Raw genomic sequence first — 14,305 nt, forward strand, 5'->3', positions numbered from 1 at the left:
AGTTAACATGAGACAATTGAGCATACGGCACACGTAAACATGCACCATGTGCTAAACACAACACCAACAGCAGACTGAACGCTACACACGAGTACATGATAAATAAAAACTCACTGTGCACTCACACATGCAATGTGCATGTTTCATCCCAGCGCCAAGCGAAACCAACTAGACTGAGACGCTGAGAATGAAACACCATGCTGCAGACAGAACAAACACCAGGACAAGAGCGTGTGTCACAAACACGCCCAGACCTCGGCCTAATAACAGTCGAAACGAGGCTCATACAAAAAAAACACGATGATAGAAAAGGAGTACTCCACCCGAGAAAACTCGAGCCAAGCACAACATACAAGACATGACAGGACTAGTGTCTGAACCACCAAAACAAGAATTAACAAGACTGAAGTGGCAGAATCCTGACACTATATATCTGGACAAATTATACTCCAAATTTGATGTTGATATCTCAAATAGTTCCTCAAAAAAAGCACCTTTTAGTATCAGATTTTATATAGCTGCAATACCAGACATGACCACCAGGTTACATTAGTGACCATATAAGGGTGCCTCCTTTGCTTTGAGGAAAACAAACCATATTTCTTCATACTTTTGACAATGTTTGCATAGTAGACTTCAAATTATAAAGTAGTCTGAGCAGTTTGGTGGTATTTAGTTTGAGTTTTGCCTCTAAAAACATTTAAAAACCTGCAGATTGCTGCAGAATGTGTCAGTCTATGTCGCTCCTGTCACTCCACATCTATAATCCTCTTAGTCTATGCTGACATTATCTTCAGCAGCTCAAACACTCTAATGGCGACTGGACAAACGGCTGCTTCTCACTCAGGGCTGCTGGACATGCTAATGAGATGGAGAGATGAGCACTAGTGGGCGGGGCTTTTCCCCTCTGATGACACGTACAAAGTTCAATTCAATTCAATTCAGCTTTATTTGTATAGCGCTTTTACAATGTAGATTGTGTCAAAGCAGCTTCACATAAATGGTCATAGTAATTGGAACAGTGTGGTTCAGGTTTTAGTGTTTAAGTTCAGTTCAGTTCAGTTTAGCTCTGTTCAGTGTGATTTAATCATTACTGAGAGTTCAAACACTGAAGAGCAAATTCATCGATGTGTAGCTCTACCAATCCTGAACCATGCGAGGCAGTGGCGACAGCGGAGAGGGAAAAAAAACTTCACCTGATGGGAGTGAAGAAAAAAAACCTTGAGAGAACCAGACTCAGTTGGGCACGACCATTTTAATTTCTCCGCTGGCCAAAAGTCTTGTGCAGAACTTCATTCGCCGTGGTTTATGCTGGAAGATGGCCTCAATGAAGACTCGTCTGTCCCTGGAGCGTCGCTGGAATCAGACTCATGTTCTCCACTCCCCACGACCATCAGCGCAGCAGCAGCTCAGGATATGGCCTGGTCCCGGATATGGAATCCTTGGGATCATCACGTCGCTGGTCTTGGATCCAATCAGTGACTCCGCCTAATCTGAGGACCTCGGGATGAGTATCCCCAGGTGAAAATAGAGAATAAAGAGAATAATTAGCGTAGCTGCTGTTCATAGTGTATATAAGCAAGATGTAGAAGCCAGTGTGGAACCTGCTAGGTGATGCACTGAGTGTATGCTTTACTAAACAGATAGGTCTTTAATCTAGTTTTGAACTGGGAGAGTGTGTCTGAGCCTCGGACATTACCAGGAAGGCTATTCCAGAGTGTAGGAGCCATGAAAGAGAAGGCTCGACCTCCTTTACTTGATTTTGCTATTCTAGGTACTACCAGAAGCCCTGAATTTTGAGATCTTAAGGAGCGAGTTGGTTCGTAGCGAGACAGAAGGTTGGTTAGATAAACAGGAGCTAGATTATTTAGAGCTTTATAGGTGAGAAGTAATATTTTAAATTCAATACGAAATTTAACAGGCAGCCAGTGTAAGGAGGATAAAATTGGGGTTATATGATCATATTTTCTAGACCTGGTCAGAACTCTGGCTGCTGCATTTTGCACTAATTGAAGTTTGTTAATAGAGGATGCTGGGCAGCCAGCAAATAGAGCATTACAGTAATCCAGTCTCGAAGTCATAAAAGCATGGACTAGCTTTTCTGCATCTGAGATGGATAGCATATTTCGTAATTTAGCGATATTTCTCAGATGAAAGAAGGCAGTTTTTGTGACATGGGATATATGGTTTTTAAAAGTTAGATTGCTGTCAAATATGACACCCAGATCTTTTATAGTAGAGCTAAAGCTAACTTTGTATCCCTCTAATTGTAAATTGAGTTGCGAGATCTGCTGTGTGCAAGATTTAGGCCCAATAAGTAATAATTCTGTTTTGTCTGAGTTTAAGAGAAGAAAATTGTTGGTCATCCAGTCTTTGATGTCTTTGATACACTCAGTTAGTTTAGAAAGTTCAGACGTCTCGTCAGGTTTAGTTGAAATATATAATTGAGTATCATCTGCATAGCAGTGAAAGCTGATCCCATGTCTTCTAATAATGTCTCCCATAGGTAGCATGTAAATTGTAAACAGTAAAGGGCCTAAAACTGATCCTTGAGGCACCCCATACTTTACTGGGCAGATTTGTGAAGGCTGTCCATTAAGATTTACAAACTGGTAGCGGTCAGTTAAGTATGACTTAAACCATTGTAGAGCCTGTCCCTGGACACCTGTAGACTTTAAGCGATTTATGAGGATATTGTGGTCAATGGTATCAAATGCCGCACTAAGATCGAGTAAAACTAACAGCGAGACGCACCCTCGGTCAGCAGCTAAGAGTAAATCGTTGGTTATTTTCACTAAGGCGGTTTCTGTACTGTGGTGAGCCCTGAAACCTGACTGAAACACTTCAAAAATATTGTTCGTCTGCAGAAAAGAGCATAATTGAGTGGAAACAACTTTTTCTAGTATTTTAGACATAAATGGAAGATTTGAAATAGGCCTATAGTTAGCTAAGTTGTTGGTGTCTAGTTGCGGTTTCTTAATAATAGGCTTAATAACAGCTAGCTTGTAAGAGTTTGGAACATGGCCTATAGATAAAGAAGAGTTGATAATGTTAAGAAGAGGTTCTCCTATAGCAGGTAGCAGCTCTTTCAGTAATTTTGTTGGAATTGAGTCCAGCATACACGTAGCTGGTTTAGAGCTATTTATAATTTTCACTAACTCTTCATGTTCTATGATTTTGAAGCAGTGTAGGTTATTATTATGATTTAATGAAATATTTACAGGATTTGGAGTATAAGCCGGTGCAGAAAGTTTGGCATCTCCTATTTTCTGTCTAAAGCCTTCTATTTTATTACTGAAAAAATTCATGAAGTCATCACTACTAATTTGCGGTGGAGTAGTTTGTTCCAAGGATGACCGATTATTTGCTAATTTAGAGATGGTGTTAAATAAAAATCTAGGATTGTTATGATTATTTTCTATCAGTTTGCGCAGGTGCTCGGTCCTGGCAGATTTTAGAGCCCTCCTATAGCTGGACATACTGTCTTTGTACGCAATTCTAAAGACCTCTAAATTAGTTTTTTTCCATTTACGTTCCAGGGCGCGGGTTGCTGTTTTGAGCGCACGAGTATGACTATTATACCATGGTATAGTTTTAATCTCTCTAGCCTTTTTTAATTTTATGGGTGCCACAGTATTTAGTGTGCTAGTAAAGATGGCATCCATACTGCTGGTTACTACATCAAGATCATTTGAGTTTGCGGGTGCATTACGAAATAGAGAGAGATCAGGTAAGTTATTTATAAATTCATCTTTAGTTGACGGAACAATAGTTCTACTAGGGCGGAGTATTGGAGCGGGTTTGCTGATTTCAGGTAAACATAGCTTATATAGTAAGAGGTAGTGATCTGTAATATCATCACTTTGTGGTATAATGTCTACGTCAATAACCTCGATTCCATAAGACAGAATTAGATCTAATGTATGCTTTAAGCGATGGGTTGGACCCACAACGTTTTGCTTTATCCCAAGTGAGTGTATTAAATCCATAAACGCGAGCCCTAATGTATCATTAGCGTCATCTATGTGGATGTTAAAGTCACCTACAATTAGCATTTTATCAGTTTTGACTAGTAAGTCAGAAATAAAATCAGAAAATTCTTTTAGAAATTTGACATAGGGTCCTGGGGGTCTATATATGGTGATTAAAGCGAGAGATAACATAGGTTTTTGTATAGTATCTGGAAGCTGAACATTAAGCGATAATACTTCAAAGGAGCTAAACATAAGTCCGTTTCTCTGTTTAATATTAAGGAAATCACTAAAGATTGATGCAACTCCACCACCACGACCAGTTTGACGAGCCTCATGTTTATATAAGAATCCTGGAGGAGTTGCTTCATTTAAGCTAATATAGTGATTTTGTTTCAGCCAGGTTTCAGTGAGACAGAGTGCATTAAGATTGTTTTCTGTTATTATTTCATTAATGATAAGTGCTTTAGGTGCAAGTGACCTGATGTTTAGGAGACCAAGTTTTACGAAATTTGTATTTTCACTTTCTACTGGTTTTTCTGGTTTGATTCTTACTAGATTTTTCCTGGAGCACACAGTACGTTTATTTCTTAATCTAATAATACGAGGAACAGACACAGTCTCTATAGGATTCGCCAGATATGCGTTACTGATGTTTAAGTGGGGTGAACAAGAGTCTAGGAGGCTATAGTGTGAATTTTGTGAATTTTTACCTGCTAGTCAGATGGTGCGAAGTAGTCTGGAGATGTTGTCCGACAGGAGTTCAGCTCCGGCTCGACTGGGGTGCAGGCCGTCAGGACGGAAGAGCCTAGGACGCTCCCAGAAAAGATTCCAGTTATTAGCAAAGAGCAATTTCTGTTCTTTACACCATGTTATTAGCCATTCATTCAAAGCTAAAAGTCTACTGAACCTTTCATTTCCTCGGCGGTAGGTAGGAAGCGGCCCAGAAACGATGATCTGCGTGGCGGGCGAGGTGCGTCGAACCGTCTCGATCAGGCTCCTGAAGTCCTTCTTCAGGATCTCCGACTGCCGGAGCCCGGTGTCGTTTGTCCCCACGTGGAGGACAACGGCACCAGGGCTCTCGGCAGCGCCCAGGATGGTTGGAATCTGTGTAGAAATATTTTTCACACGGGCACCAGGAAAGCAGAAAGTACGTACTTTATTACCTTTTGAGGAGGCGGCACGGACGTGACGAACGATCGAGTCACCGATGATGGCCACATCGGGACCCGACTCGCGGAGAGGGGAGAAGCGGTTCTCCGTGGAGATCTCGAACACAGGCGGAGACGTTCTGCCCCGGGATCTGGGAAGCACCTTGCGCGGCTGCACCCAGGCGCCGTGGTAGCCGGGTGTCGGCGTGAACGACGCCTGGCTGAGCCGCGCCCCGGGTGCGCTGGGCCTGGACAGAGAAGGACGCGGGGTTGAGGTAGAGGGAATGATGTGGTTGTAATTTCCACGTACCTTAGGTGATGAGACGGCCTTAGCATTAGGTACGGCTAGAAGCCGTTCCCGTAGCCGCGACCGTCTTACCACCAGCGCGCGGATCTGGGACTCCACTTCTTCCAGCTCCAGCTCCAACGCCTCCATCGATGCTTCTCCTGCACACAAGGACAGAGACGGAAGCGACATTTTACGGGGTAAAGAGCAAAGCCAGTAAGTCAAAAGTGTATGGTCAAAGAGGTCGGTAGCTTTAGCTGACCAGCGGCGCTAGCAGGCTAAAGCTACAAACAACAGGCGGATGCTCGAGGGACAGACCGTTTTTAAAGCAGCTTTGTTTGTATAAATGTATTAAGGGTTTGGTCACCCTAAGTAGGAGAGACAAATACTTAGCGAATGAGGAAGAATTTAATGATTAAGATTTAAATTGCGAGTAAATAGCAAGTCCAAACTTCAAGCACACAGTGTGTGACCGAACGGAGACAGTGACGCCAGTGACGTCACTCGAGCATGCGCGAGGGAATGTCAATCAAAGTGTTTCAGTCATCAAGTCTGATTAGAACAAACGCAGTTCATTGACGTTTATCATTAGAGACTGGATATTTTCACACACTGCTGACACACACACACATAACTGTGTTTAAACCCCTTACAAACATTAGTTTTGCATAATAAAAAGTCTTCTTCATCAGGTGGTACTGATAATCACCTGGTGCTGGTGGATCTGCGGCCGCAGGGGATGGACGGAGCGCGTGCGGAGCGAGTGCTGGAGCTGGTGTCCATCACAGCCAACAAGAACACCTGCCCTGGAGACAAGAGCGCACTCACACCTGGAGGACTGAGACTGGGTGAGGAACACACAAACACACACCTGGAGGACTGAGACTGGGTGAGGAACACACATACACACACCTGGAGGACTGAGACTGGGTGAGGAACACACATACACACACCTGGAGGACTGAGACTGGGTGAGGAACACACATACACACACCTGGAGGACTGAGACTGGGTGAGGAACACACATACACACACCTGGAGGACTGAGACTGGGTGAGGAACACACATACACACACCTGGAGGACTGAGACTGGGTGAGGAACACACATACACACACCTGGAGGACTGAGACAGGTTGAGGAACACACATACACACACCTGGAGGACTGAGACAGGTTGAGGAACACACATACACACACCTGGAGGACTGAGACAGGTTGAGGAACACACATACACACACCTGGAGGACTGAGACTGGGTGAGGAACACACAAACACACACCTGGAGGACTGAGACTGGGTGAGGAACACACATACACACACCTGGAAGACTGAGACTGGGTGAGGAACACACATACACACACCTGGAGGACTGAGACAGGTTGAGGAACACACATACACACACCTGGAGGACTCAGACTGGGTGAGGAACACACATACACACACCTGGAGGACTGAGACTGGGTGAGGAACACACATACACACACCTGGAGGACTGAGACTGGGTGAGGAACACACAAACACACACCTGGAAGACTGAGACTGGGTGAGGAACACACATACACACACCTGGAGGACTGAGACTGGGTGAGGAACACACAAACACACACCTGGAAGACTGAGACTGGGTGAGGAACACACAAACACACACCTGGAGGACTGAGACTGGGTGAGGAACACACAAACACACACCTGGAAGACTGAGACTGGGTGAGGAACACACATACACACACCTGGAGGACTGAGACTTGGTGAGGAACACACATACACACACCTGGAAGACTGAGACTGGGTGAGGAACACACATACACACACCTGGAGGACTGAGACAGGTTGAGGAACACACATACACACACCTGGAAGACTGAGACTGGGTGAGGAACACACATACACACACCTGGAAGACTGAGACTGGGTGAGGAACACACATACACACACCTGGAGGACTGAGACTGGGTGAGGAACACACATACACACACCTGGAGGACTGAGACTGGGTGAGGAACACACATACACACACCTGGAGGACTGAGACAGGTTGAGGAACACACATACACACACCTGGAAGACTGAGACTGGGTGAGGAACACACATACACACACCTGGAGGACTGAGACAGGTTGAGGAACACACATACACACACCTGGAAGACTGAGACTGGGTGAGGAACACACATACACACACCTGGAAGACTGAGACTGGGTGAGGAACACACATACACACACCTGGAGGACTGAGACTGGGTGAGGAACACACAAACACACACCTGGAAGACTGAGACTGGGTGAGGAACACACATACACACACCTGGAGGACTGAGACTGGGTGAGGAACACACATACACACACCTGGAGGACTGAGACTGGGTGAGGAACACACATACACACACCTGGAAGACTGAGACTGGGTGAGGAACACACATACACACACCTGGAAGACTGAGACTGGGTGAGGAACACACATACACACACCTGGAGGACTGAGACTTGGTGAGGAACACACATACACACACCTGGAGGACTGAGACTGGGTGAGGAACACACATACACACACCTGGAGGACTGAGACTGGGTGAGGAACACACATACACACACCTGGAGGACTCAGACTGGGTGAGGAACACACATACACACACCTGGAGGACTGAGACTGGGTGAGGAACACACAAACACACACCTGGAAGACTGAGACTGGGTGAGGAACACACATACACACACCTGGAAGACTGAGACTGGGTGAGGAACACACATACACACACCTGGAAGACTGAGACTGGGTGAGGAACACACAAACACACACCTGGAAGACTGAGACTGGGTGAGGAACACACATACACACACCTGGAGGACTGAGACTGGGTGAGGAACACACAAACACACACCTGGAAGACTGAGACTGGGTGAGGAACACACATACACACACCTGGAGGACTGAGACTTGGTGAGGAACACACATACACACACCTGGAGGACTGAGACTGGGTGAGGAACACACAAACACACACCTGGAGGACTGAGACTTGGTGAGGAACACACATACACACACCTGGAAGACTGAGACTGGGTGAGGAACACACATACACACACCTGGAGGACTGAGACTGGGTGAGGAACACACATACACACACCTGGAAGACTGAGACTGGGTGAGGAACACACATACACACACCTGGAGGACTGAGACAGGTTGAGGAACACACATACACACACCTGGAGGACTGAGACAGGTTGAGGAACACACATACACACACCTGGAAGACTGAGACTGGGTGAGGAACACACATACACACACCTGGAAGACTGAGACTGGGTGAGGAACACACATACACACACCTGGAGGACTGAGACTGGGTGAGGAACACACATACACACACCTGGAGGACTGAGACTGGGTGAGGAACACACATACACACACCTGGAGGACTGAGACTGGGTGAGGAACACACATACACACACCTGGAAGACTGAGACTGGGTGAGGAACACACATACACACACCTGGAGGACTGAGACAGGTTGAGGAACACACATACACACACCTGGAAGACTGAGACTGGGTGAGGAACACACATACACACACCTGGAGGACTGAGACAGGTTGAGGAACACACATACACACACCTGGAAGACTGAGACTGGGTGAGGAACACACATACACACACCTGGAAGACTGAGACTGGGTGAGGAACACACAAACACACACCTGGAAGACTGAGACTGGGTGAGGAACACACAAACACACACCTGGAGGACTGAGACTGGGTGAGGAACACACATACACACACCTGGAAGACTGAGACTGGGTGAGGAACACACATACACACACCTGGAAGACTGAGACTGGGTGAGGAACACACATACACACACCTGGAGGACTGAGACTTGGTGAGGAACACACATACACACACCTGGAAGACTGAGACTGGGTGAGGAACACACATACACACACCTGGAAGACTGAGACTGGGTGAGGAACACACATACACACACCTGGAGGACTCAGACTGGGTGAGGAACACACATACACACACCTGGAGGACTGAGACTGGGTGAGGAACACACATACACACACCTGGAAGACTGAGGCCCTGTTTACACTAATACATTTTAGTTTTAAATCTGGCGTTTCACCTAGCATTTCTGAACAACTCTTCGTCCATAATACACCGCCAAAAATGCATCACGTGACCACACACACACACACAGGCATGCACGGCAACGTATGCGCGTGTCTGAGCTCCAGGCAGTCAGCGGGGTCTTTGAGCACACCTCCCCAGATGAGAGCAGCACATGTCGGACAGTTCACCAAGGATCTTCCTCTGGATTTCATCTCACTGTAGTTAAACGTGATACTTAACTCCTATTGCTTTTATCCAAAGACTCTTCTGTCTTCTACATCTATTACTTGTTCTCAGGTGTTTTGGCTGAGCGCAGAGATAAGATAATATAATAATTAATATAACCGCATACACTGATTCTGCATATTGACTGATCACTTGCCTTTATTTCTAATATTGTATAAACCTTTTGTACGTTATACTTTTATAATGGCCGTTATTGATTATTAAAACTGATGCTCAGCAAAAGAGAGGGTATGCTTTATATTTATAATGAAAATGAAAGAAGGCAGTTATAGGCTATAAGGCTGTGTTTTGTTATAAATATCCATACAGTGAAGATGAAGTCATATAAATATGCAGATACACGACGCCTCCACATTTCTGCTGTCTGTTCAGTTAAAGGTGCAGTAGGTGATCTGCTAAAATGCTAACCGCTTAGCATATTATCTTTGGACGGCGGGGAGGGACTGTGATTTAAAGCCACACCCCCTGAAATCGCAAGTGCGCGCACCGCGTCACAACAGCCGACAGACTAGTTCATGTCATTCGCCAGTTAGTTAGTGCCAGCGCCATGCAGGAATTACATGTAATACTTTGCCACACTTACATGCTATTTCAGAGCGAATATTCAGAGTAGCGGTAAACAGTACAGGAAGGCTGTCATCAAAAATGACCCAATGTGAATATAAAAGCAACTTCAGCTCAGTAAAGCAGGCTAGGCTGAATAGCGCTATTTACTGATGTTTTGTTGTTAAACTAAATATAAATCTACATTATAGATGCTGTCAAAGAACCTTATGAAACTGAAAATAATCATCAATCTTTCAGCGGGAGATTTCAGTGGCTGAACAACACGTCTGTGCATATAACCCATTCATAACACAACACAATCTAACATAATAGTTTAAAAACAGAACATGACCTGTCTAACAGTAATACTTCAGCCATGGTGTCGTCCTTCCTCCAGTGTGCTAAAGTAACTCCAATACTGATTCAGGATTTTAAAAGTTTCAATGCAGCATTTGTTTTCTCCCGGTCTGTCTCGTGACCGCGCGGCCGCTTTAAGAGTGAATTATACCTGCGCCTGGCTTTACAGTAATCGGCCCGAGCTCGGCTGTCCTTCGGCGCCTCCGGCTCTGACTCGGCATCTGCTGGCAGCCCGCAGCTCGCTCGCGCGCATGCGTTTGTGATGCAGACGGGCACGCGCTAATGGCAGATCTGCATGAACACATGCGCAGAAGTCCGAATCTACATTTGCTGACAGACAGTCTGACCTGCCTATAGGAATTAAGGGAGATGACGGTCCGACTATTTAATTCAATGAACATTTTTTAGTTTTATGCTTTACCCAGAATATAAAAACACATATAAACACATTCAGATCATTTACTGTCATCATTACTATTGGACTGTGAAGAGACTTTCAACCAGCACAACAACAAATGTTTCTGAAGACAATCACCTACTGCAGCTTAAACATCAAGATAAAAATAGGCAGTTCCTGATATCATGTTTTCATTTTATTGTTAGGATGGGGAAACAGCGTAGCCAGGGTGGTGTAAATAACATTATAAAGTAGCCTACACTGTTCCCTAAGATTTATCAAACTTGTGAAGTCTGAACTTAAGGAGAGGATGCAAGACTGAACTTTGTCCTCATTATTGTGGGACAGCCCCAATCAGAGAGGTGAGTGTCTGCAGTCCCGCCTCTGTTTTCAGATGTGTCCGTTTTCAGATTTTCCCTTATCCACACTGACACAAAGCAGCAGCATTTTAAAATGAACACGGCCTCTTCAGCATTTCCAAAACACTCTATTTTCAGGGCTGGAAAACTCAGGGGTAGTGTGGACGGAAGGTGTAACCGTAGCAGAACTTCAGCACTTATGAACTAAAACATATTAATGTAAACAGGGCCCGAGTCCCAATCACACACACACACACACACACACACACACACACATACACACACACATACACAGTAATCTGGCTGTGTTCTCCATGTGTCTGACTCACACTCACTCACTCTCTCTGTGTGTTCTCAGGTACCCCAGCTCTGACCTCTCGGCAGCTGAAGGAGTGTGACTTCCAGAAGGTCGTGGAGTTCATTCATCAGGGCATCCAGATCGGGCAGGACGTCAAGAAGAAGACCAGTGAGTCTAAGTTCAGCTGTGTGCGTGCGTGCGCGTGTGTGTTTGTGTGTATGTGTATGAGTGTGTGTATGTGTGTGATTGGGACTCGGGCCCTGTTTAGACTAATATGTTTCAGTTTATAAGCGCTTAAGTTTTGTTACGGTTACGCTTTCCGTCCACAATATGTCCTGTAATATGAACCGATATGGCAACAATCATAAATATTTTTGATCAGTAATGATGCTGAAAATTCAGCTTTACATCAGAGAAATAGATTTCACATTACTGGATATTTATTATAGTATTGATATAAATAGATTATAATATTGATCATAGATATTTACTAGATATTGAAAACTACATTTTGATTAGTGACACTTAAAGTGACACTTGATTAGTGACACTTAGTGTTTAAAAGTATGCATAAGCACAATTAGATATACAGATACATAAGCACAATTAGACAACACAATTGGTGTTATATGAGTGTTTAACAGCATGCACAAGCACAATTAGATATATAGATACCTAAGCAAAATTGGATATATAGATAGATACATAAGGGCAATTAGATATATAGATAGATATGTATATGTATACACACACATAATCACAATTGGATATATAGACAGATACATAAGCACAATTGGATATATGGATAGATACATAAGCACTATATATATATATATATATATATATATATATATATATATATATATATATATATATAGACATAAGCACAATTAGATGTACAGATAGATACATAAGCACAATTAGACAACACAATTGGTGTTATACAATTATATAATATATAATTGGTGTTTTTTTTAAGCATGCATAAGCACAATTTGATATAATTAATAGATGCATAAGAGCAATTGGATATATAGATTGATACATAAGCACAATTATATATATAGATAGATACATAAGCACAATTAATGTTTTATGGGTGTTTTATAAGCATGCATAAGTGTTTTATGGGTGTTTTATAAGCATGCATAAGTGTTTTATGAGTGTTTTATAAGCATGCATAAGTGTTTTATGGGTGTTTTATAAGCATGCATAAGTGTTTTATGAGTGTTTTATAAGCATGCATAAGTGTTTTATGGGTGTTTTATAAGCATGCATAAGTGTTTTATGGGTGTTTTATAAGCATGCATAAGTGTTTTATGGGTGTTTTATAAGCATGCATAAGTGTTTTATGGGTGTTTTATAAGCATGCATAAGTGTTTTATGAGTGTTTATAAGCATGCATAAGTGTTTTATGAGTGTTTATAAGCATGCATAAGTGTTTTATGGGTGTTTTATAAGCATGCATAAGTGTTTTATGAGTGTTTTATAAGCATGCATAAGTGTTTTATGGGTGTTTTATAAGCATGCATAAGTGTTTTATGAGTGTTTTATAAGCATGCATAAGTGTTTTATGGGTGTTTTATAAGCATGCATAAGTGTTTTATGAGTGTTTTATAAGCATGCATAAGTGTTTTATGGGTGTTTTATAAGCATGCATAAGTGTTTTATGGGTGTTTTATAAGCATGCATAAGTGTTTTATGAGTGTTTTATAAGCATGCATAAGTGTTTTATGGGTGTTTTATAAGCATGCATAAGTGTTTTATGAGTGTTTTATAAGCATGCATAAGTGTTTTATGGGTGTTTTATAAGCATGCATAAGTGTTTTATGAGTGTTTTATAAGCATGCATAAGTGTTTTATGGGTGTTTTATAAGCATGCATAAGTGTTTTATGGGTGTTTTATAAGCATGCATAAGTGTTTTATGGGTGTTTTATAAGCATGCATAAGTGTTTTATGAGTGTTTATAAGCATGCATAAGTGTTTTATGGGTGTTTTATAAGCATGCATTAGTGTTTTATGGGTGTTTTATAAGCATGCATAAATGTTTTATGAGTGTTTATAAGCATGCATAAGTGTTTTATGAGTGTTTATAAGCATGCATAAGTGTTTTATGAGTGTTTATAAGCATGCATAAGTGTTTTATGAGTGTGAAATGCAGCTTTGATGCTTTTCATTTAGTTTTGCATCATTCTGTTTTGTTTAGCATCTGTAATTTTATTTTATTTTTTCATTCTTTCTTCAGAAAAGCTCTCTGATTTTAAGAGTTTCCTTCTGGAAGATGCAGAGACGGTTTCTCGAATCGCGGATCTGCGCAGTCGTGTGGAGGCGTTCGCGCGTCCCTTCCCCATGCCTGGATTCCACGACCATTAAACGAAAGAATCAGGGATTATTTTTCATTTTTGTTTAACTTTAAGATCAATCAGCAGTTTATTAATCATTCACTGACACTAAACGTCTTAAGATGAGCAGTAGTGTGTGTAGGTGCTCTGCAAAATGCTGCTATTACGTAGAGTTTTTTTGTCTTGTTTCTAGCCCAAATATATACAAATTCTTAAATTGATAAGCATTTTAAAGA

The 14,305-nt window shown here is 42.9% G+C and overlaps 2 protein-coding genes across 33 annotated transcripts in view; one reads left to right on the forward strand and one right to left on the reverse strand.

Moving 5' to 3' along the window:
- Positions 1-14,100, forward strand: part of shmt2 (serine hydroxymethyltransferase 2 (mitochondrial)) — a 63,826-nt gene extending 49,726 nt beyond the window's left edge. The window contains 3 exon segments of one of the 3 annotated variants that reach the window (NM_001123374.1): positions 6,101-6,256; positions 11,787-11,894; positions 13,973-14,100. In NM_001123374.1, coding sequence (NP_001116846.1) covers positions 6,101-6,256; positions 11,787-11,894; positions 13,973-14,100 — 392 coding nt within the window. 3 annotated transcript variants of the gene reach the window in all.
- LOC141386389 (uncharacterized) lies at positions 934-5,910 on the reverse strand. 30 transcript variants are annotated; one of them, XR_012408320.1, is made up of 5 exons: positions 5,727-5,910; positions 5,138-5,569; positions 4,882-5,078; positions 4,685-4,779; positions 934-1,493 (listed from the first exon to the last, which is right to left on the reverse strand). XR_012408320.1 is itself a non-coding variant. In XM_073954843.1 (5 exons), the coding sequence occupies exons 3-4, from the start codon at positions 5,192-5,194 to the stop codon at positions 4,692-4,694; spliced, it is 444 nt and encodes a 147-aa protein (XP_073810944.1). In that variant the 5' UTR covers positions 5,195-5,370; positions 5,502-5,569; positions 5,727-5,910; the 3' UTR covers positions 934-1,493; positions 4,685-4,691. The 30 variants fall into 30 exon arrangements, 24 of the variants coding, with proteins under 24 accessions (XP_073810944.1, XP_073810945.1, XP_073810946.1 ...); XR_012408321.1 differs by having other exon boundaries at positions 934-1,501; XR_012408322.1 differs by having other exon boundaries at positions 5,671-5,910.
- Positions 14,101-14,305: the final 205 nt, after the last annotated feature.

This window comes from Danio rerio, chromosome 6, assembly GCF_049306965.1.
Source record: "Danio rerio strain Tuebingen ecotype United States chromosome 6, GRCz12tu, whole genome shotgun sequence".
In the NCBI taxonomy this organism is placed as follows: Eukaryota; Metazoa; Chordata; class Actinopteri; order Cypriniformes; family Danionidae; genus Danio; species Danio rerio.

What these genes read in the sequence shown, in the direction of transcription:
- LOC141386389 (XM_073954821.1), bottom strand. Translation starts at nt 5,600, where the DNA reads ATGTCGCTTCCGTCTCTGTCCTTGTGTGCAGGAGAAGCATCGATGGAG.